The sequence below is a fragment of the Chaetura pelagica genome, unplaced genomic scaffold (assembly GCF_000747805.2).
Source record: "Chaetura pelagica isolate M959 unplaced genomic scaffold, ChaPel_1.0 scaffold316, whole genome shotgun sequence".
Lineage (NCBI taxonomy): Eukaryota > Metazoa > Chordata > Aves > Apodiformes > Apodidae > Chaetura > Chaetura pelagica.
Genome location: NW_009953497.1, coordinates 163,656 through 175,947, shown reverse-complemented (window position 1 = coordinate 175,947; position 12,292 = coordinate 163,656). Strand labels below are relative to the sequence as shown.

General features: G+C 49.0%; 1 protein-coding gene across 1 annotated transcript in view; it reads left to right on the top strand.

The window, feature by feature from the left end:
- MCM2 (minichromosome maintenance complex component 2) overlaps positions 1-10,555 on the top strand; it is a 12,820-nt gene extending 2,265 nt beyond the window's left edge. The window contains exons 4-16 of the mRNA XM_009999302.1: positions 320-583; positions 1,574-1,793; positions 2,107-2,314; positions 3,027-3,161; positions 3,362-3,553; positions 4,612-4,705; positions 5,173-5,423; positions 5,676-5,802; positions 6,010-6,122; positions 6,259-6,501; positions 7,295-7,477; positions 8,446-8,601; positions 9,500-10,555. Of these exons, the coding sequence (XP_009997604.1) occupies positions 320-583; positions 1,574-1,793; positions 2,107-2,314; positions 3,027-3,161; positions 3,362-3,553; positions 4,612-4,705; positions 5,173-5,423; positions 5,676-5,802; positions 6,010-6,122; positions 6,259-6,501; positions 7,295-7,477; positions 8,446-8,601; positions 9,500-9,610 (2,297 nt within the window). The 3' untranslated portion in view covers positions 9,611-10,555. The remainder of the gene's footprint in view (positions 1-319; positions 584-1,573; positions 1,794-2,106; positions 2,315-3,026; positions 3,162-3,361; positions 3,554-4,611; positions 4,706-5,172; positions 5,424-5,675; positions 5,803-6,009; positions 6,123-6,258; positions 6,502-7,294; positions 7,478-8,445; positions 8,602-9,499) is intronic.
- The last annotated feature ends 1,737 nt before the right edge of the window (positions 10,556-12,292 follow it).

Genomic DNA, 12,292 nt, shown 5'->3' with positions numbered 1-12,292 from the left:
AAGGTCTGGGATTATACCAAGCGTATGCTGTGGAGTTTGTTGGTGTTGGTTTTCCTATAGAGATTTTTGTGGACTGTACGAGAGGGTCTTTGATGCACTTGGAAGCCCATTTCTTGGCCTTTCTCCCTCCTGTAAAGTCTTTAGCTACGTTGTGGAAGATGTAGTATCCAGGCTAGAACTGGGGCCTGGAATGGTTTTTGGTTTGTATCGCAGACTCCAACCTCTTGTCTTCCACAACCTGTGCAATCCAACCATGACTAATCCACTTTGTGGGAATGGGAATTCCAGGTCTTCAACGATTTTTCCCCCCAACCCTTAGATAGCGATGATGAAGATGAAGACCGTCCTTCGCGGAAGAGGCGGCTGGCGGAACGGGCAGCTGAGGGAATGGAAGAGGAAGATGAGGACATGATTGAGAGCATTGAGAATCTTGAAGACATGAAAGGCCATTCAGTGAGGGAGTGGGTTTCCATGGCAGCTCCCCGGCTAGAGATCTATCACCGCTTCAAGAACTTCTTAAAGACCCATGTGGATGACCATGGGCACAATGTCTTCAAGGAGAGGATCAGTGACATGTGCAAAGGTAGGGCTGGGTGTTTAGAGCTTTGCTCCTCTTTGTGTGGGTCACAGTAGCTTGCAGTGATCCAGTCCAGAGGTGGATTTTTTTTTCTACCTGCCTGTTTGTCACAGACATTGAGTCAGCACTTTAAGAAACAGGGATGCTGATGGACATAAATGAATAATGGAAATGTCAACCATCTTCTTTGATTCTGGCTGACTAATTAGAAGGCCCCCGGCGTCTGCTACTCATTAATATTCATATCGAAGACACACTAGCAAAAGAGTTATGTGGGGCAGCAGACAGTGGTCTGCAAGCTTGTGGTCTGAGAGACAACAATTGCTTGCTGTCTGTGCCTGTTACTTTCTCACACGGGAAATGGAGTATCCAGCCAGGGGACACAAACAGACCTTGTGACTTTGAAAACCATGCCAGTGTTGGAGCCTTATATTCTGTCTAGGGACTGCCAGAAGAATCATTAAGGCTGTCATTGATAAATGTTAACAGAAGTTGTCACATCTAGGAATGGCTCATGTAACTGCAGTTGTTCATTTCTTCTTCATATTGAGGCAAAAGCTCCAGAAACTTGAGTAGTGGATCAGGGTCAGTGTTACACAGCTACAAAAATAAAAGGCATTTGTCTTGCCCCTTTCTAGGAACATAAGACACAGGTGGTTTTTGCTGGCTATTCAGCACAGCTGACTCTGCTATTAACTTCTGTGGGAGAGTGTTGTGTTGGGCTGAGGCTTTTGCCTCCCAGGAACACTGAGCCCATCTGTGCTGAACTGGAGAGGAAAAATCTCAAGTTTGGTACTGATGAAGAAATTGTCAGAGAAACAGATTTAAAAAGAGTTTTTCAGCCATTTGAAAACTGTTGACCTCTCAACATTTTCCAGAGAAAATGCAGACATCTGCAGCCTGCAGGGTACAGGCTTGTCTGTTCTGACTGTCTGTTATAGACTCCTTGAGCAGTGAGCAAGTTGAAAATACAATTTACCCCATCTTTTTCTTCAGAGAACAGAGAGAGTCTGGTGGTGAACTACGAGGACCTGGCAGCCCAGGAACATGTCCTTGCCTACTTTCTGCCTGAGGCCCCAGCAGAAATGCTGAAGATCTTTGATGAAGCAGCCAAGGAAGTGGTGTTGGCCATGTACCCCAAATATGATCGTATTGCTCAGGAGATCCACGTTCGTATCTCCCACCTCCCTCTTGTGGAAGAGCTGCGGTCACTCAGGTAAGCAGCAGAACTACCAGCAGGGGCTGTGGGGCCTTCAGCAGGCTTTGGGGTGCTCAGGAGAACTAGTCTGCAAGTTAAAGTTCTGCATAAGTCCCAACAGGATGACCAAGCTCATTACAAGGGGAAAAAAAATCAGTTTAAGGATGAACTTCCAACGTCCCCAAAGGTAAAACACAAACTCTGCAAGAAAACTACTGGTAACTGTTTCTTACTAGGCTTTTGGGAGTTGTGTCTTGAGCAAGAATATTTCTGTAGATTGGTCTGCTTCCTGTGTCCTGCAGGCATCCAACATCTCTGTGTCTTTCTTCAGGCAACTGCACCTGAATCAGTTGATCCGGACTAGTGGAGTGGTGACAAGTTGCACAGGGGTGCTGCCTCAGCTCAGCATGGTCAAATACAACTGCAGCAAGTGCAGCTTCATCCTGGGACCCTTTTTCCAGTCCCAGAACCAAGAAGTGAAACCTGGTTCCTGTCCAGAGTGTCAGTCTCTTGGACCCTTTGAAATCAACATGGAAGAGGTAAGAGATGTGCTTGCCTAGATGGGACTGTCTGCTCATCCTGCCCAGGCTGCTGCCCTGCCTGCTACTCCCAACCCTGCCTTGGCTCCCACCCTTTGAACTGGGTCTATTGGTATATGGGGGTCTGTGAAGATATATCTTGTCTGTTTGAGCTCTTGACCTGAATCTGCCCAGTTTAGCAGGAAAAAGTAATTTAACTGCCTCACTGTAAGTGTTTGGGCTGAATCTTTTGCCACAGTCATCTCTGTGTACACAGTTTCCTATCCATATTGTAGAAAGCCAGACACAGACTGTCCAGCTCTGCTCCTTCCTAAGTTGGGTCAGTATTTCCTAATCTGACAGCTAAGGAAAGTAGACGACAGTAGCGAAATCATTCATGTAGAGTGTTTTGACTTTCATTCTTTGCTTTGATATCTTTAACCATCACAACTGGAATATCCTCCTCTCAAGAACTGCTCTGATATATGGGTGGACAAACCCTGGAGGCTGAAAAACAGTGGTGAGATGTGGCAAAGTGCTTTCCAGTCCCCATTGGTGTCTATCACACCCTGGAATTGCTCCTCACAACTTCCCCTCTCCCATGCTCACAGTTTTCTAACCAAAAATATAATAAAGCTTCAAATGGACCTTCTCTGGTGAGGTGCTTTTGAAAAGCATTGGCTGTGCTGATGCCCACCAGACTTGCTGAGTAACTTCTGTTCTGTTGCTGCAGACAGTCTACCAGAACTATCAGCGCATCAAGATCCAGGAGAGCCCTGGGAAGGTGGCTGCTGGCAGGCTGCCCCGCTCCAAGGATGCCATTCTCCTCGCAGATCTGGTTGACAGCTGCAAGCCAGGGGATGAGATTGTGAGTACACTGTTGAACTCCAGCATGGGCTGAGCACAGAGCGTTTTTAGACTCTTGACATGTCATGGGAACATCTGTGGGGATTTGGGGAGGGATTGTCCTTGGATGCATGTGGGCAGATACTTTCAAGACTGGTGTCTTAAAATGGAGAGGGGGCTGTTTTGTACTGCACAGACACTGACATATCTCCTGGTCCTCAGGAGCTAACGGGGATCTACCACAACAACTATGATGGCTCCTTGAACACTGCCAATGGGTTCCCAGTGTTTGCTACTGTGATCCTGGCCAACCACATTGCCAAGAAGGACAACAAGCTGGCTGTTGGAGAACTGACTGATGAAGATGTGAAAGTGATTGTGGGTCTATCCAAGGATGAGCAAATTGGGGAGAAGGTAGGTCAGCCTCAGTCAGCCCTTCTTTTCCTGTTGATAGCTTGCTGTCATCTGGCACGTGTATCGGAAAGTGCTGAAAGGTGTCATCTGGTTAAATAGGGGTTAAAGAAACATCTTGGAATGGTCTTCTGTAGCTCTCAGACAGCTGTGGATGAGAGCGGGTTATATGAGGGAAGTAAATAAGTTCTGTTTCTCCCCTTCCTCCTCTCAGCCTTCCACATCACAGTGGGGCTGGAAGATGGGTGAGAGGTTCTCAGCCTCTGCTTATATCTGATCATTGTTTTCTCTCCCTACATCTTGTAAGCAAAGTGGGGGGGGGTGTTGAGGAGCCCATGTTTGCCTCTCCAGTCCCCTTAAGGGGATGTTATTACTTAGCTTAAGCTGTGGTAGAGATCTTACCTTTGCTTCTCTCTGCATGCTAAGACTTGATTCCAATACTTGAAAGAACAAAGCTCTGGACTGGCACATGTTCTACCTCATTTGGGTGAGGTATAAGCTCCATAACAGAGGTACATCACTCTGTTGCCTTGGTCATGCTGTTTTTATCCTGACTGCTGTTCCCAGTGGGTGGACCAGCTTCAGTTGAGCCAGGACTGTTTAAACATCAGTAGTCTCCAGGATTAGGCTATTGTCAGAAAACACTTGAGATAATAAGCTGGTTGTTCATAATACTTGACTGTGATAACAATTCGTGTGTGACATCACCCATCCAATTACTATCATGTGCAGCAAGTAAGTCTCAAATCAAGGTCTCCAGCTTTGCAGCAGCTGCTAGCAGCCACTGCAGTGTGCTTTGTGCACAGCAGGAGTGTGGAGGCAGTGAGAGCAGCTTCCAGCACCAGACTACACAATCTGCCGTGCCCCAACAGCACCAGTTTTGTGAGGCATCTTTAGGGGTCTCTGGGGTGGTAGTTAATGTATCCTCACTGTGGGTAAGAAAAGACTCTCCAAAGACAGCAGTATTGTAACCATGGTACAGTCTCTTGCTGATTTCCATGCCAAATTCCGTCCAGACTGGGAAATGGTGTTCCCAGGACAACTCTCATTTTTCCTTTCAGATTTTTGCCAGCATTGCCCCATCTATTTATGGGCATGAAGATATCAAGAGAGGCTTGGCTTTAGCTCTCTTCGGTGGAGAGCCCAAAAACCCAGGTGGGTGTCACCTGGGGCTGCTTCACTCAGCTGAAAGCAAATGGATCTGGGTTTGTCTGTGCTGATGCAAGAAGAGTGGGTAGAGTTGTTTGTGTGTCTTGGTGACAGACTGAGGGATATCTGTGATGGAAGTGGCTGCTTTTATCACACTAAAAATCGGTGTGACAGTGGAAACACTAAGACTGAAAGCAGCTCATTCTGCACACCTGGGCAAGGTTTTATCCCTCCTCTGGGAGGTTGTCTTTGATGCCTGTTTGCCCTTTTGGTGTCCTGATCCTTAGAAGGTTGTTTAGCTCGGTTAAAAATGCTGTTTCACATGTGACTGCCTCTCTTTTTACCTCAACTTCCCTGTAAAGTGTTTTCCCTGTCTACTCTTCGCCTTCCCTTCAGCTTTCTGGTGTTCAGGGCAGGGTTGCTATTAACCCATGCACTCAGCTGCAAACATGTTTCTCCCATGACCATTGTAGGTGGCAAACACAAAGTCCGTGGTGACATCAACGTGCTTCTGTGCGGAGACCCCGGCACTGCGAAGTCACAGTTTCTGAAATATATAGAGAAGGCATCTAGCAGAGCAATCTTCACCACTGGCCAGGGTGCTTCTGCTGTGGGTCTCACAGCCTATGTCCAGAGGCACCCAGTCAGCAAGGAATGGACTTTGGAGGCAGGAGCCCTTGTGCTGGCTGACAGAGGTGTCTGCCTGATCGATGAATTTGACAAGGTGAGACCGAGCTCCATCTCTCTGGGAAGGATTATGTGTAGAGGGACCAGCTATAACCTCTGCAACAAAGAGACACAATAACTCATGGTACCATCTCCCAGCTGACCAACACTTCTGCAGTTTGCTTAGGCCCTTACTGGTCCATAGAGCAGTTTGCTACTTTTTCAGACCATCAGCAACTGACTCCCCTGGGTGTGTTGAGCGGTGGGTATAGACATAGTTTTAGTTTAAGTCATTCTTGCTTTCTTTTAGATGAATGATCAAGATAGGACCAGCATCCATGAAGCCATGGAGCAGCAAAGCATTTCCATCTCCAAAGCTGGCATTGTCACATCCTTGCAAGCCCGTTGCACCGTTATTGCTGCTGCTAATCCCATAGGTAAGTCCTGAGAGACCACAGAACCATCTCAGGCCTCCAGCATGAGTCCTACTGTTACAAGAACTGTGGCACAGCTTCCCCTCCTTCTGCCTGTGTACTCCAGACCAAGTGAGCAGTAAAGTCTCTCTGTGCAGGAGGTCTGTGCTTGTTTCAAAGCTTCAGCCCTGGAGCTTGTGTTTGACTTGGAGGTTTGTCTCTTTGGTCTAGGTGGGCGATACGACCCATCGTTAACCTTCTCAGAGAATGTAGACCTGACAGAGCCCATCATCTCTCGATTTGATATCCTGTGTGTGGTGAGAGACACAGTGGACCCTGTGCAGGTACAAGCTGTAACATGAATCTGAACTTGTGCTGGGCTTGTGATGCTGCTGTTGGGATGCTCAGCTGCAGTTGCCCATTGAGTTTTGCTGTCCAGTGAGTGTCTTCAGTGTCTGTTATTCTATTGCTCTCTTGTAGGATGAAATGCTTGCCCGGTTCGTTGTTGGCAGCCATGTGAAGCACCACCCAGGTAGCAAGGAGGCAGTGAATGGGGATGCCAATGAGGTTATTCTTCCCAACACGTATGGGGTTGAACCCATTCCCCAGGAGATCCTGAGGAAATACATAATTTATGCCAAAGAGAAGGTCCACCCAAAACTCAACCAGATGGACCAGGACAAGGTGGCCCGGATGTACAGCGACCTCAGGAAAGAGTCTATGGTGAGAATAATGAGGAAGGGGGGGGGGGAAGTACATGTCTAGACTGCAAGCAGCCTGAGACTCCTCCAGCATATGTTGACAGATTCTTGCCATTCCTGTCACAAAAAATCTGTGCCGCTGTTTTGTGAGAGACAGGCAGATCCTGCAGTATCTGCTGAACAGATGATTCTTCATCTGAATGCAGAGTCTTGCTGTTGGTGATCCATGGGCTGGTGGACAGGACACATGCCATACTGCCTGCCATGATAAAGTCCTTCTACTGTCACCCAGTCTGGCAGGCCCCTGGGAGAAGTTTGCATTCACTCAGCCCCATGTCCTCCTGGTACATTACAGGGAGCTGTGCTGTGTAGAAATTCCCTTGTCTTTTGTCTGTGGGATCTCGGGCTCATTTCATGCTCTTCGAATGGAAGAGGAATTTGAGATCAGAGGGAGATTTTTTGAGCTTGAGAAAACTATCTTTTCTTTTTTAATTGGCTTTTTTTGTCCTTAACTCCTCCTAAAAGTTGCTGGAAGAAATGGGATTGCCATTCCTGGAAAGGGACTAAACAATGGCAAAGAGGGACCCCAGGTAGCATCCCCTTGCACACTGCCCAGTTAAACAGTTGAAGAGGGATAGGAGCCAGCACCACTCCGTGCAGAGCACGCCAGCAGGTGGCAGAGCCTCCTTAGCCTGAGACAGCCCTCAGAGGTCCAGGAGCAGCTCCCTACAGTGTGAAGTGACTCCTAGGTCAGCAGCCACCTGTCTGGCCATGTGTCTTTTCAGTAAGGAGTTGCCTCCTCTCCTCCCCACTAGGCCACCGGCAGCATCCCCATCACCGTGCGTCACATCGAGTCCATGATCCGGATGGCTGAGGCTCACGCCCGCATGCACCTGAGGGACTACGTGGTGGAAGATGATGTCAACATGGCCATCCGGGTGATGCTGGAGACCTTCATCGACACCCAGAAGTTCAGCGTCATGCGGAGCATGCGCAAGGTGGCCATCAGCTGAGCCTGGGGCTGTAGCTGCACCCCAGCCCCTCTGGTTGCACCCCAGCCTGACTGCAGGCTCCTTGCACCGCCCCAGCTTGCAGGAAGAGACTCCTCCAGGCTCTGCAGGGGGTCTGTCCTGCAGAGTCATGTGCTGAGCGTGTATGGATGAGGTGCTGGGAGTTTGAAGGCACTGCTACATGACTGCTCTGTGTTAGTCTGTGGTGGGGCAGTGTTTTTGTCAGGGCTGAGAAGGAACTGTTCCCCAAGCCTCTGGATCAAAAGCAGTGCTGTGTCTCTCTTCTTTTTTGACACTTGCTCTGCTATTTTGCACAAAACTCCCACTGCTGCTCCTGCCAGGTGATCAATCCTGGGCAGGCAGTTTGTTTATTCATGTTTTTTCTAGGGCTCTTCAGGGGTCAGCTAACCACAGGGCAGCACTTGCCAGGGTTTAGTGCAGTCTGCCCTCTTCTCTGAGTGTCAGGGGTTGGCTCCCAACAGCTCTTGGCTGGCCACAGCCTGGCATTTATCCACTCTTGAGTGTCTGCCCTCAGTCTGGACAACTCGTGGCCTCTCTCTTTGGCTGCAAACAGCCAGCCAAGTGTGAATGTCTGCTGGGGAGACACAGGACAGTCTGGGTTAAGGGAAGCTGCTGTACACCTCCCTGAGGGCCAGGGGCTGCTTCCCTGGCAGGCAGCCCACAAGAGGCTCCAGGGCTGGTGATGAGGCCACTCCAGAGATTTTTAATGGGTCTAAGAGCAACCAGCAGGGGAGTGTCATGACTGTCACAAGGCTCTGCTTTAGCTGCATGTGCAGGTGGCAGGGCTGAAGTCCCTCAAGACACTATGGGTGCAGGTGACAGCTGTGTCATTTGGTTCCCCTTGTGCTTGGTGGGAGGAGGGGGTTGGTTGGTGTTGGGCACAGGTGTGTCACTCCATTCCTGACCCTCTTGGCTTATCTCATCCTCCCTTGCAGACGTTCTCCCGGTACCTTTCATTCAAGCGAGACAACAATGAGCTGCTGCTGTTCATCCTGAAGCAGCTGGTTGCAGAGCAGGTGATGTACCAGAGAAACCGCTACGGAGCCCAGCAAGACACCATAGAAGTCCCAGAGAAGGACCTGGTGGATAAGGTACAGTCTTATCAATAGAAGCCTTTTTTGGGTTTTGTTCTGCTCTCTGCAGCCTCAGAACCAGAGATGTTCTCAGACTTGTGACTTCCCTTGCTTGGTATATGATACCAAAAAAAAATTAGTGTTGATCTGTTTAACCCAGAGTCAGGACTGTCTCATCTGTCTCTGCTCCTTTCTTCTCTAGGAGCACCATATTCTTCCTTCTCAGTTCTCATGCAGCCCCTCATGCAGTAAGGCTTGGTTGGACTGGTAGATCCTGCAGCATGGCTGGTGCTTGTGCTTTGCAGGTGAATGAGGACACAAGTTCTCTGGTGCCTGCTTTTGAAAATGCAACTAGCAGAAGAATCTCTGCTCATGTGAACTTTCCCAGCCTTTCCTGAGGCTCACCCTTCTCCTTAATGCATCTGCATCTGGGCCCAGAGGCTGCATTCCTGGCTCTGCCTTTCTGTGCAATGCATTGACCTTGCGTGGCAGTACTTAATTCCCACGTTGCTGCTTTTCTGCTCCTTGCATCAAATGTGCAGAGTAACTACTTCCAGAGCCACCTGCTTGGTACTGACAGTGTGGCCAGTCCCAGTCGGTCTCCTGCAACAGCGTCTCCCACTGGGTGAGGTATTGGGGGCTTTTGGGTAGTCATTATGTTCTAGCTCTAGTGGAAGTAAAAGGAAGAGCTGAGAGCAGGCAGGTGCTGAGCCAGCATCCTTTCTTTGCTCAGCTTAGCTCTGCCAATGCTCCTTTCCTCCTGACCTGCAGTCTCCTCTGCTACTGCAGTTCTGGTTTCTGCTGAGCAGAGCAGAGACTGCTGACTGTCAAATTTTGTGCAGCCTTTGCTGTGGAAAACCACATGGTTCTTACTTTCTCTAAATAAGCGTTTGCCTCTCCCTCCTGCACCTCCCAGGCTCGGCAGATCAACATCCACAACCTCTCAGCCTTCTACGACAGTGAAGTGTTCAAGATGAACAGGTTCAGCCGGGACGTGAAGCGGAAGGTGATTGTCCAGCAGTTCTGAGGCTGGGAGCAGAGTTTGCCACATGCTCCTGTGAGCCAAAGCCTCCATCTTGCAGCCCTCCCAGAAGCAATACAGAGATCACGACCCAGAGGGACCAAGCTGCACCTTGTCTTGCTTGCTTTGTGCCTTACAGATTATGGGAGTGCTGAGCTGCTGAAGACCTTGTAAATTGAACAGAGTTAAGTAGTTAAATGCTCAGACCAATCTGTTTAGCAACTTGGTTCACTGTTTTATCTTGTAGCTAAGCACAACAGGGAGAGAATTGCTGGCCACATAGATGGCATATTTGCTGTTTGTTTGTTACTAGTTGTTATGGGCTCATCTGCAGGAGGGGACTGAGTGGGAGCATTGGAAGAGCATTTGTCTGCCTTATCCACGCCCATTGGATTGAAAGCACCCTCAGGGATTCTCTTTTCCCATCTCTGGCGACTGTACAGCCTGCTGGGTGATAATTGAGACCGCTTTCAACTCTCCATGAACCAGCCAGCCTCTCAGCTCCAGGCCTTTGTCCCTGACACTTGACATTTCCTCAGGTACCTGCATGGGTTGACCTTGTGCTTGATTTCTTTGTGAGGGGCAGAGGAAGATGAGAACTGAAATAAAATATAACTACTTATAGTATTTGTGGTGATTTGCATGGGCAGTGAAAGCTCTTTCAGTACATGTTGCATGAGCATTTAGAAGCCTTAGGGAAGGGGCTTCCCCTGCCTTACTGGGAGTTATCTCTGTGCAGATGTGGATTTATGACTGGATCAGAGTGCTGGCATCTAAACTTAAACACCTTCTTTGACACCCATTTGTTGAGGGTGAAGTACCCATGGTGCTGTTTGAGGGTAGCAATGGAGGAACCCTGAGCTGGAGGTGTTCTGGGAGGACAAGGTTGGCTCAGTGTTCACATGCAATTTTCTTACTGTATGTGTTTTTAAATAAATTTGTTTATCAATACTTTTGTGTTTCTTCCACCTTTGGCAACTCCTGCAGCTGTGCACAGAAGAAAGACCAGAGGTGAGCAACATGGATGCTGCTGGACCAACTGGTCGGCAGACTGTGGGGTTGGGTACAAAGACATCCTCTGCTTAAGATAGTGGGAGCTGACAGTGCTGGTCTCTCAGCTATTGCACATCTTCACTAGGAGTAGACAGCAGGACACTGTTGTCCACAGGACAGTGTCATGAACACTGCAGTTCCTATCCAGAGCCTGCCTGCAGAGGCTCCTTCCATGTCTTGCTTTCTTATTGAAGCACTGATCCTGCTGTGGGACTCTCCTGTAAATGTTTGTATCACCTTAAAACTGTCCCATCACAGTACATATCTTCCCACCTCCCTTCCTCTCCTACACTTGGGTTCAGACACCCTTGATCTTATGTCTTGGCTGCCACTAGGATTCCAGTCTGGAGGAAGCAGCAAACCCTCTAAGATGCAGCTGAGATCTGTAGCGAATGTGCTTTGCCTGGCTAGACTTAATGGCACTGTGAGCCACCTCCAGACTCCTACTGCCTGTGCTTGAGAGAATTTGTGAGCTGGAGCTGGGTGCTGCAGCTCTGTGCTGGCCAAGCAGACATGTCCCTCCCTGGCTGTTGACATTAGTGTTTGTCATGGTGATGTGTGTATGTGTCCTCTCAGCCTGGTGGTTGCTTGGGAGCCAGCAGTGCTTGAACCCTGCTGGGGGCTTAGCACATGACTCTCAGCCTGAAACTGGCTCTGTGTGTTGCCTTTTCTGTCTGCCAGCTCCCTCCTGTGTATTTAACTGTTTTGGCTGTTTTTATCCCTTCCCACTGGGTCTCTGTCTGCTGGGGTTTACTACAGGCAGCCCATAGAGAAGCTTTCCTGCTGTGCCTTTCCTTTGCTCCCTGAATGTGTGCCTTGGTGAGGTGAAGCTGGGGATGGCAGAGCTGCCGTGGACCTGCAGCCTCCTGGTGAGGCCCAGCGTGGTTCCTCAGGGCTGGGCACAGAGATTTTAGCACCTCCCTTCCTAATGCCAGAAGCTGTGGCAGAGGCCATTCCTGGGGAGAGTGACTGTGAGCACTTTCAAGCTGCACCCAAATCTGTGAGAACCCATGTATCTTGTTGGGGAAATGCTGACCCTAAGATAACAAATCCAGCATTAACCAGGGATGAAACAAGTTTGTCAGGGAAACTGAGCTTGTGTGTTGTAGGGATGAACAAGAGGAGTGTGGGAAAACAGAACTTGGATTTTGCTTTGTTTTAACTTTCTTAGAAGCAGAGGACTGGCAGGTGAGCAGTGCCTGTGTGTTTAGCCTTAGACCTGACAAGTAGGCAAATTTATGTCCAGTAGGGAGGAGAGGCCCAACTCACTGGCAGGAAGGAATACGTTGCTGTTGTTGTCTGCTTGTCTTCAAACCCAGGTGTCCAATGGCTACATGGCCAGACTGGACATGACTTGTGAAGTGCAGTGAAGCCTCCATGGTCAGAGGTTGTGCAGCAAAGGCTGATCTAAGCCTGTGACTTCATCTGCTGATCTGCATGCCAACTGAGCCCTGGGCCTTAATAAAGCTTCAATTTACATATGAAGTGGGCATTGGGCACCTCTCTTACCTTTTCTTAATTAATACACATTATTAGGTTGTTAAGAACCAATCAATACACTAGTTATGACCTAGGTCCCACCATGTCAAAAGGTAATAGATTCGTTCTTGAATCCTTTGTTCTAGCACAAGAGGA